Source organism: Sturnira hondurensis, unplaced genomic scaffold (genome assembly GCF_014824575.4).
Source record: "Sturnira hondurensis isolate 20B ecotype Veracruz unplaced genomic scaffold, ASM1482457v3 Scaffold0007401, whole genome shotgun sequence".
Classification (NCBI taxonomy): domain Eukaryota; kingdom Metazoa; phylum Chordata; class Mammalia; order Chiroptera; family Phyllostomidae; genus Sturnira; species Sturnira hondurensis.
The window spans coordinates 5,965,456-5,979,852 of NW_028080032.1; the positions used below are offsets into that span (position 1 = coordinate 5,965,456).

Sequence of the window (14,397 nt, forward strand, 5' to 3'; positions counted from 1 at the left end):
TCCCATACCTGTGGAGTTTTTTTTTGCTACAGATTTTATTTACCTTTTTTTTTTTTAGGGGAGGGCAAGGGAAAAAAGAAGAAAGGGAGAGAAATACTGGTGTGTGAGAGAACGATTGCTTTCCTCTCACTCACCTCCTGCTGGGGACCTGGTCTGCAACCCAGGTCATGCCCTGACCAGGAATCAACTGGTGACCCTGGTGACCTTTTGGGTTGCGGGACAACACCCAACCCACTGAGCCACACCAGTCAGAGCAGGTGTGTGTGTGTGTGTGTGCGCGCGCGTGTGTGTGTGTTTATATCCCTTTGCTTTATTTTTAACAGGATGTGAGAGAAAGTGAAGTTAGATGCTTCTGTTCAGTCTGATTCCATGGCCCAAAGGTCACTTTTCATTCTTGTATATATGTCTTTAATTAACAGACATCTTTGTTTTATAAGTCAGATATTTAATAGAGTCAGTGCATACTTTAATTTCTTTATGACATTTTCCCCGTTGTGACGTCATAAAGCTTCTCTTGTAGCTCCTCATCCCAGTTGCCTGGCTTTCACATTTAGGCATAAAGGGCCGTCTCCTCTTTGCCGGGCGACGGTGCCGCCGGCATCACAGGGGCTTTTCTGTGCTTTCGGCTCTGGGCGCATCTGCCGCCACCGCGCAGCTTGAGCATAGTTCTCACAGGGGTGAGACGTTCTCATCTTGGTCTTTGTGCTTTGAAGTCAGAACTGGGTTTAAATTCCAACTCTGCCTCTAGATAACTTCCTGTTTGTAAAATAGAACATTGCTAATTGATTGACTTGGAGAGAAGGTATTTGAAAAATCACGAGTAAGCTACAGGTTTCACTTTCTGTGTGAGTTGCTTTCTAATCAGCTCTTTTGTGTCAGGGAACAAGACTGGGAGAAGAGAAATATTTTTATATAGAACCAGTGCTTACATCTTTAAAAAAAGATGGGGGTTCTTGGCATTCAGTAAACAAATTCTAAGAGGTTAAGTCAGACTGGTCTGAGTAAGCCATAAAATTACCCTATTTTACGTGTTTTGTGTTTGTTTCATCATAGGATATATGATTGGATGCCTGAACAGCCAAATATATTCCAAGTGGAGCAGTTGGAACGCCTGAAGCAAGAATTGCCAGAGCTTAAGAGCTGTTTGTGCCCCACTACTAGCCGCTTTGTGCCCGCGTCTTTGTGTGGGGAGCCTGGTATCCACATGGGTGCCAACAGCATTGATAATGTGGACAGTGCTTAGTTTCTGTTGGGCAGAGGCCAGTGGGGCAGCACCGCTGTTCTGGGTGTTCGCTTTTCATGGAGCTTTGTTTTTCTATGCCTTTTAGGTTTCTCAGTCCAATGAAGCAATAATGAAGTATTCTACTGTTTCACTACAGTTCTTGCTAGAATTTCAAGTATGCTATTTAAATCATTTGGCCAGGTATAATTACCAGTCAGCCTCTTTCCAGTGAGAAAATTTATTGGTTGGTAAATGTTTTAAACTGAGTATGTATATGGATAATGTTAAACGTCCATTAAAAGCATAGCACTTTGAAATTAACTGTATAAGTATCTCATATTTACTCTTCTTACAGTTTTCATTCAATCAGGTCTAGAATATTTAGCACTTGAGGAACATGACTATGCATAATTATACCTGACCATAGAAAAAAGGAGTACCTCAAATGCATGCATTTGCACTGGCAATTCCAACTGCACAAATCTTTGTGCCATCTATGTATATATGTATTTTTTATGTGGATTGACATGCACATAGACCATTTTCATTCAGTATGAACCCAAGGCTGCTGCCGTTTTCCCATTGAACCAACCCAATGCCTGTGTAAAAAGCCTGAAGGTGATCCTGGAAAACTTGTTTCAAAGTTGTTTTTGCATAAATATTAAAATTTCAAAATGCTGCAGGGTAATTTAATGTATAAAATATTAGAAGTATGTATTGCATACTTAGAAGAGTAGATCATTATGTATAAATTCTATTGAATGCATGCTTTAGGTTTTAAGCATGAGATTATACACGTTTACTCGAGGTCCTTGCATCTGTGGTGCTAGGTGAGTGTGAGAAGGTGTCAAGGACTGAAAATATTTTATTGCCTAACAAGAAAAAGAGCCTGTTTGTAGGCATTTTAAATATGCTTATTTAAGTCTCTCACTACCTATTACACACCATTACTTTATGGTTTTGTTGTGTGTGTGTGTGTGTGTGTGTATTGTATAGTAGTTTGATCTCCATGCAGAAAAATAAATGTCCTGAATTCTGATACTGGTATTCCTTATTGGTTAATGTATATCATGCATGTAATTTATTTACAAATGTAGAAGATCTGACTAAATGTATATGCATGTTCTGAGGGTCATGCTAAGATTGCTTTCATTAGAAGCAGATTGTTTTGACATAACTGTAACTTAAGAATGAATGTTGAATAAAATGCACAAATTTAGTGTCTCCATGAGAAAATGAAATTGCAGGAAGGTGTTACTTTTGTAAAATTGGTTCTATAATAGTACGAGAAATTAGCATCTGTCCTAAAGGGATGGCTTATTTCCATCTGCCTTTCTCTGCATGTTCTTCATTAGACAGTTTATTCACAGTAGTAGTAGCTGAGAATCTAAGACTTGGAAGTGCACGTTGTATCTTTTTATTTTTTTAAGCCAAGCAATGCAATTTTGGTCAGATCTTGATTGTGGGAAGATAGGCTTTGAAGACCTATGTTATTGTGTTTGTAACACTGATGTTTAATCAAAAATAGTTTTGGAAATGGACTCTTCTGCCAGGGTTGTATTTTTTTCCACATTGAATGAGATTTTCTAACACTTTGTACATTAGGTACTTTTAGGAGACTCCTGAAAAACAGTTAGTTTTCTTCATCTGCTGATCTGTGTAATACAATTACCATTACCTTATGGTAACTTGATTAGCCAAATGCATGCATTTCCAGTTCTGTTCGTTGGCCCCTCCCTATGCCTGTCGAGTTCCAGCTCCATTTTGAAAACTTGGAGATCATAAAGGGAAAGAAGGGAGGAAGAGGAGGAAAGGAGGGGGTGGGGGTGGGTTTCCCGAACAGGGTCATTTGCTGAGAAGAGCGTGTGGCCTCCCTGCTCACTTTCCTGTCTCTTCCTGACCTTAGACCTTATAAACAAGGTTTAATTTAGCAGAGGATTAAAGCAGGCAGCGTCTCCCCGTTGTATAGGACTAAGTCCAGGCTTCCAGAGCACTTGTTTCTGCCTTCGCACTCTGCTCCAGCCACACTGTACCTGTGCTAGGCCCTGACCGCGTCACGCTCCCTGTCTGTACCCATGTGCCCTCTGCACTCCTCTTTGCCAAATTCATTTCTCCTTGAGCCATTGGCCGCTCTCCCTCAAGCCTTTGCGAAACTCCTTCAGAAGGGACGAATCCACCTTTTAACTCCATAGTGGGTCACACCTTTATCGTGCTGTGCATCACAGTGCGTCTAGGTGGGCGTAGCTGATTTGATCTCGCCTGCCAGGATGCGGACTCTTCAAGGGCAGAGACCTCGTCCTACTCATTTTTATTTTCACAGTAAATGGAACATAGTGGAAAATGTATGTTGGAATTATTGGGATGATGTAATTTATATCAAATGTCCTTTTGATTGAAGAGTTATGTTTACTAAGAATGTAAACTTCGAATTGGTTTACATTTTGACGATTAGAACAATTTATTGATGTCAGAGGTATAATGTTATTTTCTGGAAATTGAGTGAAATGTTTGATAAAATGCCGCCATTCTTTGTATTTCCTCCCCTCTGGAATTATGTACTGTAACTGACTGGGTGTAAGTGTGAGGAGTACAGCTCACTTCTGTGTCGGCAGTGCCCGAGGGCCACCGCCGCCGCCCCTTTACCTCACTCCCGTCGTCCCTGTGATGCTTGTCCTCTGCCCTCCAGACCCCATGCTTACGCCTACCTCAGCCCCGCTGTCCTTGTCTGAAATGCCTTCTCTCTCTTCTTTTGGTGTCTAGCTCAGGTGCCACCTACACCACCAAACCTTCCTCAGCTTTTAATCAGAATCATGATGCAAACAAATGCATGAGACAACCTCAAAATCTCACTGTTTCATTTTGCAGCTGAACTAATAAACCCAGAGACGTTAACTGGCCATGTCGGGACTGGGTTTCATGACGACGCTGTGTTCTTAAACTGCGCTGCCTTCTGAATTCTTGTGGCATTTGTTAGCCTATGCTTCTTACAGAGCAACGTTTTATGTGCCTGTTATATTTCCCTAATAAGATTGTAAGCCCCACAAGGGCAGGGACCTCTGCATTTCTGGCACTGCTGTAGTGTTCTATACTTAGTTATGCACTAGATAAATAAAAGGTGGTGGTAACAATCCTAGTTTCTTAATTCAGATTGTTTGATAGTGTATAAATAACTTTGTGTGGCATACCAGGCCACACTGTCTGGACTGTGTATGTGCAAGTGTGTGCGTGTGTATTTGCATGTTTACATGTTGAGTTTTCACTCTGCCCCAGTTGGCTGAGGTCGCCTATTTGATGGGTTTCTATAAACCAATTTTATACTTCATGCTGAATGAGGACAATTATGGGAATAAGGAACAGCTTTCCCCCCAGGCCTGGCTGGCCCTCGTGGAGGCAGTACACCTAAGCCCTACAGCTGGTGGCCTGGCAGTGGAGAAATGCTGCCTTGGGTAGGATTTGTGTGGCCTGTGGGGTGGCTGCCTCATTAGTTTCTGGTGGACTGTCATTGCCCTTTGCGCCTTGGTGCCTTTTCTTCACAGCTGAACTGCATTCTGACTTGCCCGTTTTTCCTGGTTTGGTACTCAAGGTTGGCAGTGGAGTGAGTCCTGTTAATTTGAATAGAACTGATTTATCCTTGCAGTGTAGGCTTGATCATGTACTTTTGGTGTAGAAAACAAAGTATATTAGAAATACTGCATTCTTGGGGGGTTCATGAGTGGAAATTGATTCACGTATAAACTCTCAGTGGGTTTATAGAGTTTGAGAAGTAGATTTGCATGTTCAAAATGCCAGAGCGTATGATGAAGACCTTAGGAATGTGTTCGAGGTGAGGAGAGATCCTGGAGTTGGAACAAAGACTTCATGAACCTCTCAAGTTCTCAGAGTCGGGTAGAGGTCAGAGATGTTGGGAAGCTGGTTTGGGGCCTGGCCTTCGTCGTCTTAGAGGCCAGGGTGGCATTCGAGGGAAGGTGAAACCATCCCAACAATGAGGATATTTGTCAGAGGCTTTGCATCCTTAAAGGAGATTAAAGTATATTAAAGGTTTTAAAGGAAAATATTAAAGATGTATTTTAAAATAGTGAAGAAAGTATTAGTACGGGAATAAAAGAAGTACAGATGTTAAATGATCTAATCCTCTACGAAATTGATCCAAACATACCTCTACCTGTTTCCTTAGAAAACAAATGTAGTGGGTGAACTTCTGAAACTTAACTTGCAAATACAAGCTACATAATTTCACAGGAAGAAAACTAAAAGCCTAGTAAAAGTTCCATGGAATCACATGGTTTTAAATGTGTCTCTGTAGCCCAGACCACTCCTCAGCTCCAGATCCACACATCTAGCTGTCTGTCCATCTCCACTTACAGATGTAATAGGTGTCTCACATTTAGTGGACCTCAGTGAAGCTCACCCTCCATCCACTGCTCCCACCCCTGCTCCTCCAGTGTTCTACAGCTCAGTAACGGTAGCTAGGATTCATCCACGATTTTTCTCTTACTGAAAACTTGTGGCTAGTCTAACTTGATATCATATGTGATGGGTCAATTGCCCATTTGTTCTTTCAGTTGAAAATTTTTTTTCACCCTGGCTGGTGTGGCTCAGTGGATTGAGCATGGGCCTGTGAATCAAAAGGTCACTGGTTCAATTCCCAGTCACGGCACATGCCTGGGTTGCAGGCCAGGTCCCCAGTAGGGTGTGTACAAGAAACAAGCATCCATTGATGTTTCTCTTCCCCTCTTTCTCCCTCACTTCCCCTCTAAAATCTTTTAAAAATTTTTAAATTTTTTCCCACATACTCTTTTGTTTAGTAATGTGAGATTCATCTTCCCAAGTACCAGAAGGCTCCCCTGGAATTTTGATCAGTGTTACATTGATTTTCTAGGTTAATGTGTAGGAAGGATTAGTATTTTTTAAATGTGATGGCTTTCTATCCAGAACACAGTGTCTCCATTTATTCAGAATTTTTATGTCCTGCAATACAATGAAATTTTTCTGTTTAGGTGTTGTGTGCTTTTTAAGGTTTATTCCTTTAGCCCTGGTTGGTGTGGCCCTGTTGGAGCATCATCCTGTAACCCCAAAGGTTGCTGGTTCAGTTCCTGGTCAGGGCACCTGCCTGGTTTGCAGGATCGGTCCCCAGTTGAGGCACATGCAAGAGGCAACAGGTGGATGTTTCTCTCGCTCCCTCCCTCCTCCCCCTCTCCAAAATCAGTAAGCATGTCCTCAAGTGAGGATAAAAAAATGTATTCCTTTAGTCTAAAAAACTAACAATTTTTTGAATAAAATTTTTATTACATTCCCTTAAATATACTCTTCATCAATAATGAGCAGATAATTTTTATTTTTCTCTCTAGCAACTGTTCAATGAGTCAAAATAGCTTTTTAGTTAAGTTTGAGGTTTTCTAAATGATTATCTGAAAATGCATGTTTCTCATTTTTAATAACGGACCTTGTCTTACTTCACGTAGGCATCCTTGTTTCTGTCCTGAGTGTCGTGGGAAATACGTGGGGCGGCTGCTGGAGCTCCTGGTAGATAGCCGTTACTAAATTCCGGAAATTCCCGTTCTTGGCTACAGGGTCTCCTCCTCTCCCCCCACCCCCAAGGGGTAGGTTTTGAATTTATCCAATGAGTTTTTGAAGATTTAGAAAATAATCCTAGTTTTTCACTTAACCTATTAATTTTAATGCAGTGAATGAGACTAATATATTTTCTAATGTTGAATTGCCCTTCAGTAACTGGTATAAAACCTATTTATGAATGTTTTGTAATACTTATTTGCTAATTTGTTTAGAATTTATGATCTATACCCATAAATGAGACGACATAGTTTTTTATGCAATTATATCTTGTTTTAGAGACCTTTAGGATAGTCTTATATAATAAGAAGCTTTTCAGTTTATTTATTTTGTTGCCTAGTGATCCATTTTATATAATGTGAGAATCATCTGTGCATTGAAGGTTTGATAAACTCCTATAAAACTATTTGCATATTTTCAAGTATTTTTTATTGCCCTTGTAGTTTCTTCTTTAGTTAGAGTCTTTATGTTCCTGCATTTTCATTAAATTTGTATTTCCTTGGGGAAATAATTCCAGTTTTTCTGGATGAAAAAAAAATACATATATAAAACCATGTGTCATATCTAATGAGAGTGCATAAAATCTTCCCTAGGTATGACCACTTTTTTGTCCTTTTTATTTTCTTTGGGTGAAGAGCTGCATTCTTGATTAGATTGCCAAAGATACTTATTTTTTAAAACCTAGGCTCTGGTGTGGGGGCAACTTTCCTTGCAAGTACCCCCATGTGCCACGGATGAAAGTAAACATGACAGAGATATGATATGATGTGCTTGGGGAGGAGAGGTGGCCAGTTTCTCGGAGGAAAAAGGCCTTGAGCAGTGGCCAGTTTCTCAGGGGAAAGGCCTTGAGCCCCTTCCTCTAGGGGCTTTTATTGGGTTGTAATACATGGGAATACAGGGCGGCAAGGATCAAATGGTAGATAACATTTCAAAGAAATCTGAGGGCTTAGTCTGAGTCAGAATCTGTCAGGAACAGAGTTTTCTGCTCCAACCCTTAACATATGAATGAAAGCACTCATAGCAGAGCAGATTTCACAGGTTTGTCAGGAAGCCTTTGTGGTGCCAGATTTTTCCCCAGGACACGCTCTAGCAAAGCAAGGAGCTGCACCCTCCCCATCAGGCTTAAAGGGATTAGAGCCAGGAAGCGCTTCTCCCAGAGGACATGGGGACTTGGGCTATGTCAGAGCTGGCGGCGGCGGTGGGGGGGAGGGGGCGGGGGGTACAAGGGTCCATTGCTCTTTGTTGCAGCCCCCCAAGTCCTTCCATGAAGGCCTCCCTCTGGCGTAGGCTGCCCCACCCCCTGCTGTGAGGGGTCTTACCCATCAAGGACTTCGGACCCTGCTTTGGCGGCAGGGATTAAACTGAAGCAGCATTTGCTACCAGAGACAAGCTTTGTCTCCTGCGGCTCACATTCCAAAGGTCACTGACTCATCCTTAGTCACAGGGGGTAGAGTTACAATTCCTGAAACCAGGCACAGCAGTCCATAACACTGGTAGTATTGAGCAACATGTTTACTATTTCATTAATTTCTGCTCTTACATTTAGTTTCTAGAATTCTACCTAATTTGGATTACCTTGTGCCTTTTCTTGCTTTTTGAGTTGAACCTACCTTATTGTTAAATATAATTCTGGTTCTGTAGCAGTGAAACAGCAGAGTTGACCTTGGAGTGTACTGTTGAAACATTTAATTTCTCGCTAGTCTGATTGAGGTGAATTTTATTGTATTGTGATTCACTACGGCATAACCAAAATCAAATACATATTGAGGGCTTGGATAGGATAATAAAGCAGCTTCTGTCTTCAACATGCTCATTATTTAGTTGGGGTAATACTGGTTTTTAAAAATGCAAGATTGTAGCAGTTGTCCCACGAGAGCAGTAGAATTACCAAATTAGACCTCAGTGCTCGCTCAGCAACACAGACCAGTTCTGCCGTCTCCACTTGAACTGGAAGGGCTGTGCTTTGACCTTTTTGTTCAGTCCAGCAGAGACATGATTTGACATGGGGTTCTTTGGGTGATTTCAGTATTGTCTTCCAGTCCGCTTACTCATTCTACTATATCTACCTTACTCTGTTTAGTGCATTTTAAATATTAAACTACCTTTTCCATTTCTCTGATTTTTCATTGATTGTATCCAACTGATTTTATTTCTTTTTATTACATAATTTACCGTTCTTTTTGAATGGAAGTGTAACTTTTCATTTACGTCTTTCAACATTCTCAGCCTAATTTACCATACCCTTTTGAGGGTCTTGGATGCATTCCTGTTCTGGTTTTGTTGGTTTAATTGGCAGTCTTGACACTAAGTTTCTTCATGTATGTTTCTTACATTTTCTTCACAGGCGTATTTAGCATTAAAAAGCATTTATTAAGTAATTCAAGTTGGTAGAAGCCCAGTCTTGGTAACTGTTTTCATCATTTAATCTATTATTTTACCTCTCCTTTCTGCGATGACCTGAAGACTTTTGCGAATATCCCAGCCTGCAGGGTAGTGTGCCCTTCCTTTCGTCCCCCTCCCCGAATTCCCACATTAGCTGAATGTCGCTGACCTGACAGTTGCCTGCCTAGTTACTTACGTGTCTTGAGTCCAGGATATAAAAGGACGGTGAGACATTGCTCTGATGGCATGTCGGGCTTGTTTCAGTGCCTGGTACACATACACTTGCCTTCTGCCTTTTGGGTGCCTGTGATGTCATGTTTATGCTGTTTGATACAGTAAGTCAGCAGGTTCCAGTCACACAGGAAATTAATATCGTAACCTAGCACCCAGCACCAGAGACAGTGAAGAAACCAGCTGTCCCAAAAGAAATTTGACTCCACTTCCACCTGCTTCCGGAAACTCCTAGTGTGTAGCTTTCTTCCCAGCATCTCTCACTTCTTCCCTCAGGGCGTGAAACCCCTCCCATGGTCTATGCCACTCTCTTCCCACCGCTCCCTGGCACTGGCTGATAATTGCAGAGGGGACAGCATCATCTACCTTGGATTAGCCAATGGGTGACACCCAATGGGCACTTTTTCCATAAGTGCTTCTGTAGCAGAACCATTAGGTTCTATTGCTCAGTTCTATTGCCCACTGCCAATAAGAACCATGACTTCAATACCAGTGTCTTATGAAAAGGAAAGGAACTATTTATTTAAAAGGTATACAGCTTTAGAACAATGGTGGAATTCTGCCAGTAAGTCCCACACTTTTTAGAAACAACAAGACACCCACAAACACAGTCCTGCCTCCCCTCACCAAAGCAGGCCAATCAGAGGTGCTGTCTTTCAGGAAAAGAAACACAAGTTTATAGCTTAGCTGGGCAGATTCTCATCCGTATTCTGGCTTCTTCCGATTGTCCGTTCCCAGCTAGCTAGGCTTCCACTCTTAATCCAAAACTGCATCCTCATGGTGGGCTGGTGGGGCATCCTCCTGCATCCTTTGAAACCACCTGGCTTCTCTGCTCCCAAGCCTCATGGTTCAGAGACAGAGAGAGGGATGGGGAGAGATAGAGCCCCTCTCCTGGCTCTCCTACTCCTTCCCACCTGGTCCAGAGCTCCTGCATGGCTGAGAGAGAGACTGGTTGCCCTGCACCTGAGTTTAAATCCCAGTGTGGATTTTCCTTTGTAACCCCATGTCCAACTCCCTCCACACTGGGTTACACCTGCCAGTGCTCTGGCTTCTTCTGCCTGCCTCACCTGCCATTGTTGGTCCAGGCAGGCATAGCCCAGCGATGCAGGGCTAACTGCCTTCCTGCTCTAGCACGAGTGCAGCAGGCTCCTCCAGCTACGTAGCATCACAGGTTAGAGTCACACCCATTTCCCTGGCTCTGAGCAAGCACAATCCTTTAACATTACCAAAACACTGGCTGAGTTCTTCAGACATACAAAATAAATTTCGGTGGCCCTGCTCTGCTTCCCCCATCCCCAAACTATAGCTGTGGGGATTTCTGTATTTATGGGGACCTCTAGCTCAACACCCCTTACAGTTCTAGTTCTTAAACTGTCAGAAACATTCTTGGGAGTTGCATACTAAAGAGCCCAAGCACCTGTACATCCTCAACGAATACAGCCTGGATCTGTGGTCGCCAATCTGGCCCTATAGGTAGCCCCTAGGAATCCCTTGTTTATAACATACATAGCAAACATAGAGTGTTGGGCTGGGTCTTCAAATCCCTTAGCTGACCTTTAGCAGGTGACACAGGTGCAGGGGATTCATGGGGACAGGCTTCCAGTTACAGAATAAATTAGTCATAGGGAAATGGGGGTGAGCATGTCACAGGGGGGCACAAGTAACCAGGTCCTTGGTGACTGGGACAAAGAATTGAACCAAACACCCAGAGTTTATGGCAGAGAACGTGGGAGCAGGCCAAGTCCAAGCAGAGACTGACCTCATGGGCTAGAAGGACTCTATTCTTATAGGGCGCATCCTTCCTGGCTAGATTTGGCGGGCTCTTACTGCACATCGGCAAGTAGCTGTATTACTTGAAAGCTACTGAGCATGTGGTTTCCCACGATTTTCCCTGATTGACCACCGGAGAAGGAGTTGCACAATGTTATCGAATTGACCCCCACTTCTCCTGGGGTTTTCCTGTACTAGGTTCACCTTGCCCATCGCCAGAGAATTATAGCTCTCCAGGAGAGAGCTATAATGTTAGAGATTGGTGAAAAGGAAAAGAATTATTTATTCAAGTTGTACAGACTTAAGGGAAATGACTTAATGTCTTCATTTAAATCCCAAAGTCCCTTAAAACACCCACAAACACACACAGTCCTTCTTTCCCCCCTTTTGCCCAGTCCAAGGTACCGTATCTCAGGAAAAGAAAAGAAGTCCGTGGCTCAGGCAGCCCGCAGTTCTTCCCAGTAATCCGTGCTCGGCTGGCAGGCCTCCCTCAGTCCCTGGCACCATCACTGTGTCACCGGGGTCTCCAGTTCTTATTCCAAAACCACATGGCACCTTCTCATGCCCACCAGCAAGAGTCCTTTCACCCCCTTCCTTCCCGCAGTGTCTCTCCTGCATTCTCCCAACTGCTAAGAGAGAGCTCTGCATGGATGCTACATCTTGCTTTCCTGCTTCCTAAACTGCATGGCAAAGGGAGCCCCAAAGCCGAGCGATTCTCCCCTGCCAAAGCCACGTGGCAGTTCTGTGAAAGCTGCATGGTGATTCTCTGCTGAAGCTGAGTGGTGACTTTTTTAAAAATATTTTTTAAAGATTTTATTTATTTATTTTTAGAGGGGAAAGGAAGGAGAGAGAGAGAGAGAGAGAGAAATATCCATGTATGGTTGCCTCTGGTGTGTCCCCTGCCGGGAATTGGCCTGCAACCCAGGCATGAGCCCTGGCTGGGAATCAAACCGAGATCCCTCGGTTCGCAGGCCTGCGCTCAATCCACTGAGCTGCACCAGCCAGAACGGAGTGGTGATCTTCCTCTGCAGCCCCATTTCCGACTCCTCCCACAATCAGCTACACCTGCCACCATTCCCCTATTTCTCCAGCTTTTCTGGGCTTCCACAGTAAGTCTGGGCAGGCGTGGCCCCATGGTGTGGAGCCAATCATCTCCGAGCTCTCACACAAGCTCTGTAACCAGGGGGAGCTGCCTCCCAGTTACATCGTGAGTGGAAGTCACTCCCTTCTCCCTGGCTCAAAGCACAGCCACAGCTATTTAACACATCTATGAAACCAGTTAAAGGTTATAGATATGTTAACTGACCATTCTAGAGGTTAGCTACAAAACTGTTGCTATGCAAAACAGCTCTGAATGGCCCTGCTCCCTGTGTCCCATCCCCCAGCTCAGACTTGTGGGGGTGAGGACATCCCATATTTTTAATATTTCCTGGATACCCTGAGTTCTGGACCCCATTACAAATCCTTCTTTGGGGGGCCCCCTGGCTGCACCCTCTTACCCATTTCCAGTGTGTAAGCAGATCACACATTTCCAGTCCAAGGGATTTGGTGAACACAGAGGCTTCAATAGATAGCTGCTGGCTGGTCAGGGGACAGCAAGGCCCTGGGAGCAGCAGAATCCTGGCCTATTAAAAGGTGACCGGCGACGGTGGGGACTGTTGAGAACAAGAAAAATAGTCTCAGCCCCAAGGAGCCTGCATCCCTAAGCAAACATCCTGTAAGTTGATTGCCATCTGTTTAGTTTCAAAATTTTCCTTTCAGTTGAGTCAGACCCCACCCTGTTCCCGCGAGAGGGCTCTGTAAGCCAATAGCTAACCGCCACATCTGCTTCTGTGCAAGGCTTGCTTGCTTGCCTCTATATAAGGACTACTTAGCTGCAAGTGCTGGGCGCGACTCTCCTTTGCAGCCCTTGTGGGAGCTGTGTCTCTGGACCCTCTGAGAGTTCGCCCCTGCGCAGGTTAAACTTGGCCAATAAAGTAACGTCTTTGAAACCCTGAAAGTCTCCGACATTTGTTCTGACATTTGTTCTCGCGGTTGGTGGATGCAACAGGGACTCATCGACAAGCCCCACCAAGGATGCCATTCCCTCCCCAAGGGCAAAGTGGAGCTCTTGCGCAGGCGTACCCACCATCAACCCCGAGAAACGGAATTCTCAGTCCGAGTCCTCGTGGATACTGTGGTTGTGTTTAAAAAGTTCTTGCCAGGGAGAGGGCGGGGAATTTAAGGAGAAAGGGGGAAGTGTTTGCAGGAGCAACTATAAAGGACACATGGACAAAAACAAGGGCAGGGAGGAGGGGTGGAAACGGGAGGGAGGTGGGGAGGGCTGGGATGAGAGTAAAAGGCAGAAAATTGTACTTGAACAACAATTAAAATTTAAAAAATTTTTTTTAAGTTCTTGCCTGCTAGAAATAAATAATGATGTAACTACCACTAAAGTGATATTATGGATTTGCTTTAAAATGATTCAGCCAAAAATTAGGAAGTGAATGTTAGGGAGGAAGCAAGGTGAAACAAGAGACGCAGAAAGTTAATCATTGTTGAAGCTGACTGATGGGCCCTGTATTTGTTTGTTAGGGCTATCATAGCAGAATGCTGGGTGCTGTAAACAAATTTATTTACTCACAGTTCTGGAGCCTAGAAACCCAAAGGCAAAGTTTTCTCTTGTTTGCTTCTGAAAGGGAAACCTACTTTCAGCAATATAGCAGATAATACAGATACACTCAAAACAGCTTCCCACCACAAAACACTTAAGTTAAAACTCGAGAAAACAAAAAAATCCACAAAAAAACAAAACCAAAATTGAGGCCACGGCTACCCTGAAGAGTCTGCTCCTCCCGAAAACCAGAGACTAAATTTCCGAGGCAATGTGGAGGGACCGCATTGTCTTTGGCCCGTACAAGGCGGGAGAACAGCGTGGAGACCCTACGCACGGCCAAAAGGTTGCAGTGCCAGTGAAAAGATGATTTAGGGAAAAAAAAAAACACTAGCTACCAGCAAGTCGCCATCTGTCTTGAGTCTCTGCGCAGGGATAAGGGGTAGGAAAGTCTCCCCTAAAATTTCAAATCGTAGGTCTAACCTCACACAGGTTCCAGGTTTGAATTTGCACTACCATATGATCAGAAAAAAACCCAAATTGAGAACTCATTTTCTAGTGCTTCCAGGACGGTCTCGGCCTGGGGTGCTTATCAGAAGCAAATGCAAATTCCACTCGGAGGAGTCAC

The 14,397-nt window shown here is 43.7% G+C and overlaps 1 protein-coding gene across 3 annotated transcripts in view; it reads left to right on the forward strand.

Annotated features, from left to right (window-relative positions):
• Positions 1-4,355, forward strand: part of GPCPD1 (glycerophosphocholine phosphodiesterase 1) — a 52,992-nt gene extending 48,637 nt beyond the window's left edge. For all 3 annotated transcript variants that reach the window (XM_037051691.1, XM_037051690.1, XM_037051693.1), the window contains one exon: positions 1,054-4,355. In XM_037051691.1, the coding sequence (XP_036907586.1) occupies positions 1,054-1,243 (190 nt within the window). In that variant the 3' untranslated portion in view covers positions 1,244-4,355. The remainder of the gene's footprint in view (positions 1-1,053) is intronic.
• The last annotated feature ends 10,042 nt before the right edge of the window (positions 4,356-14,397 follow it).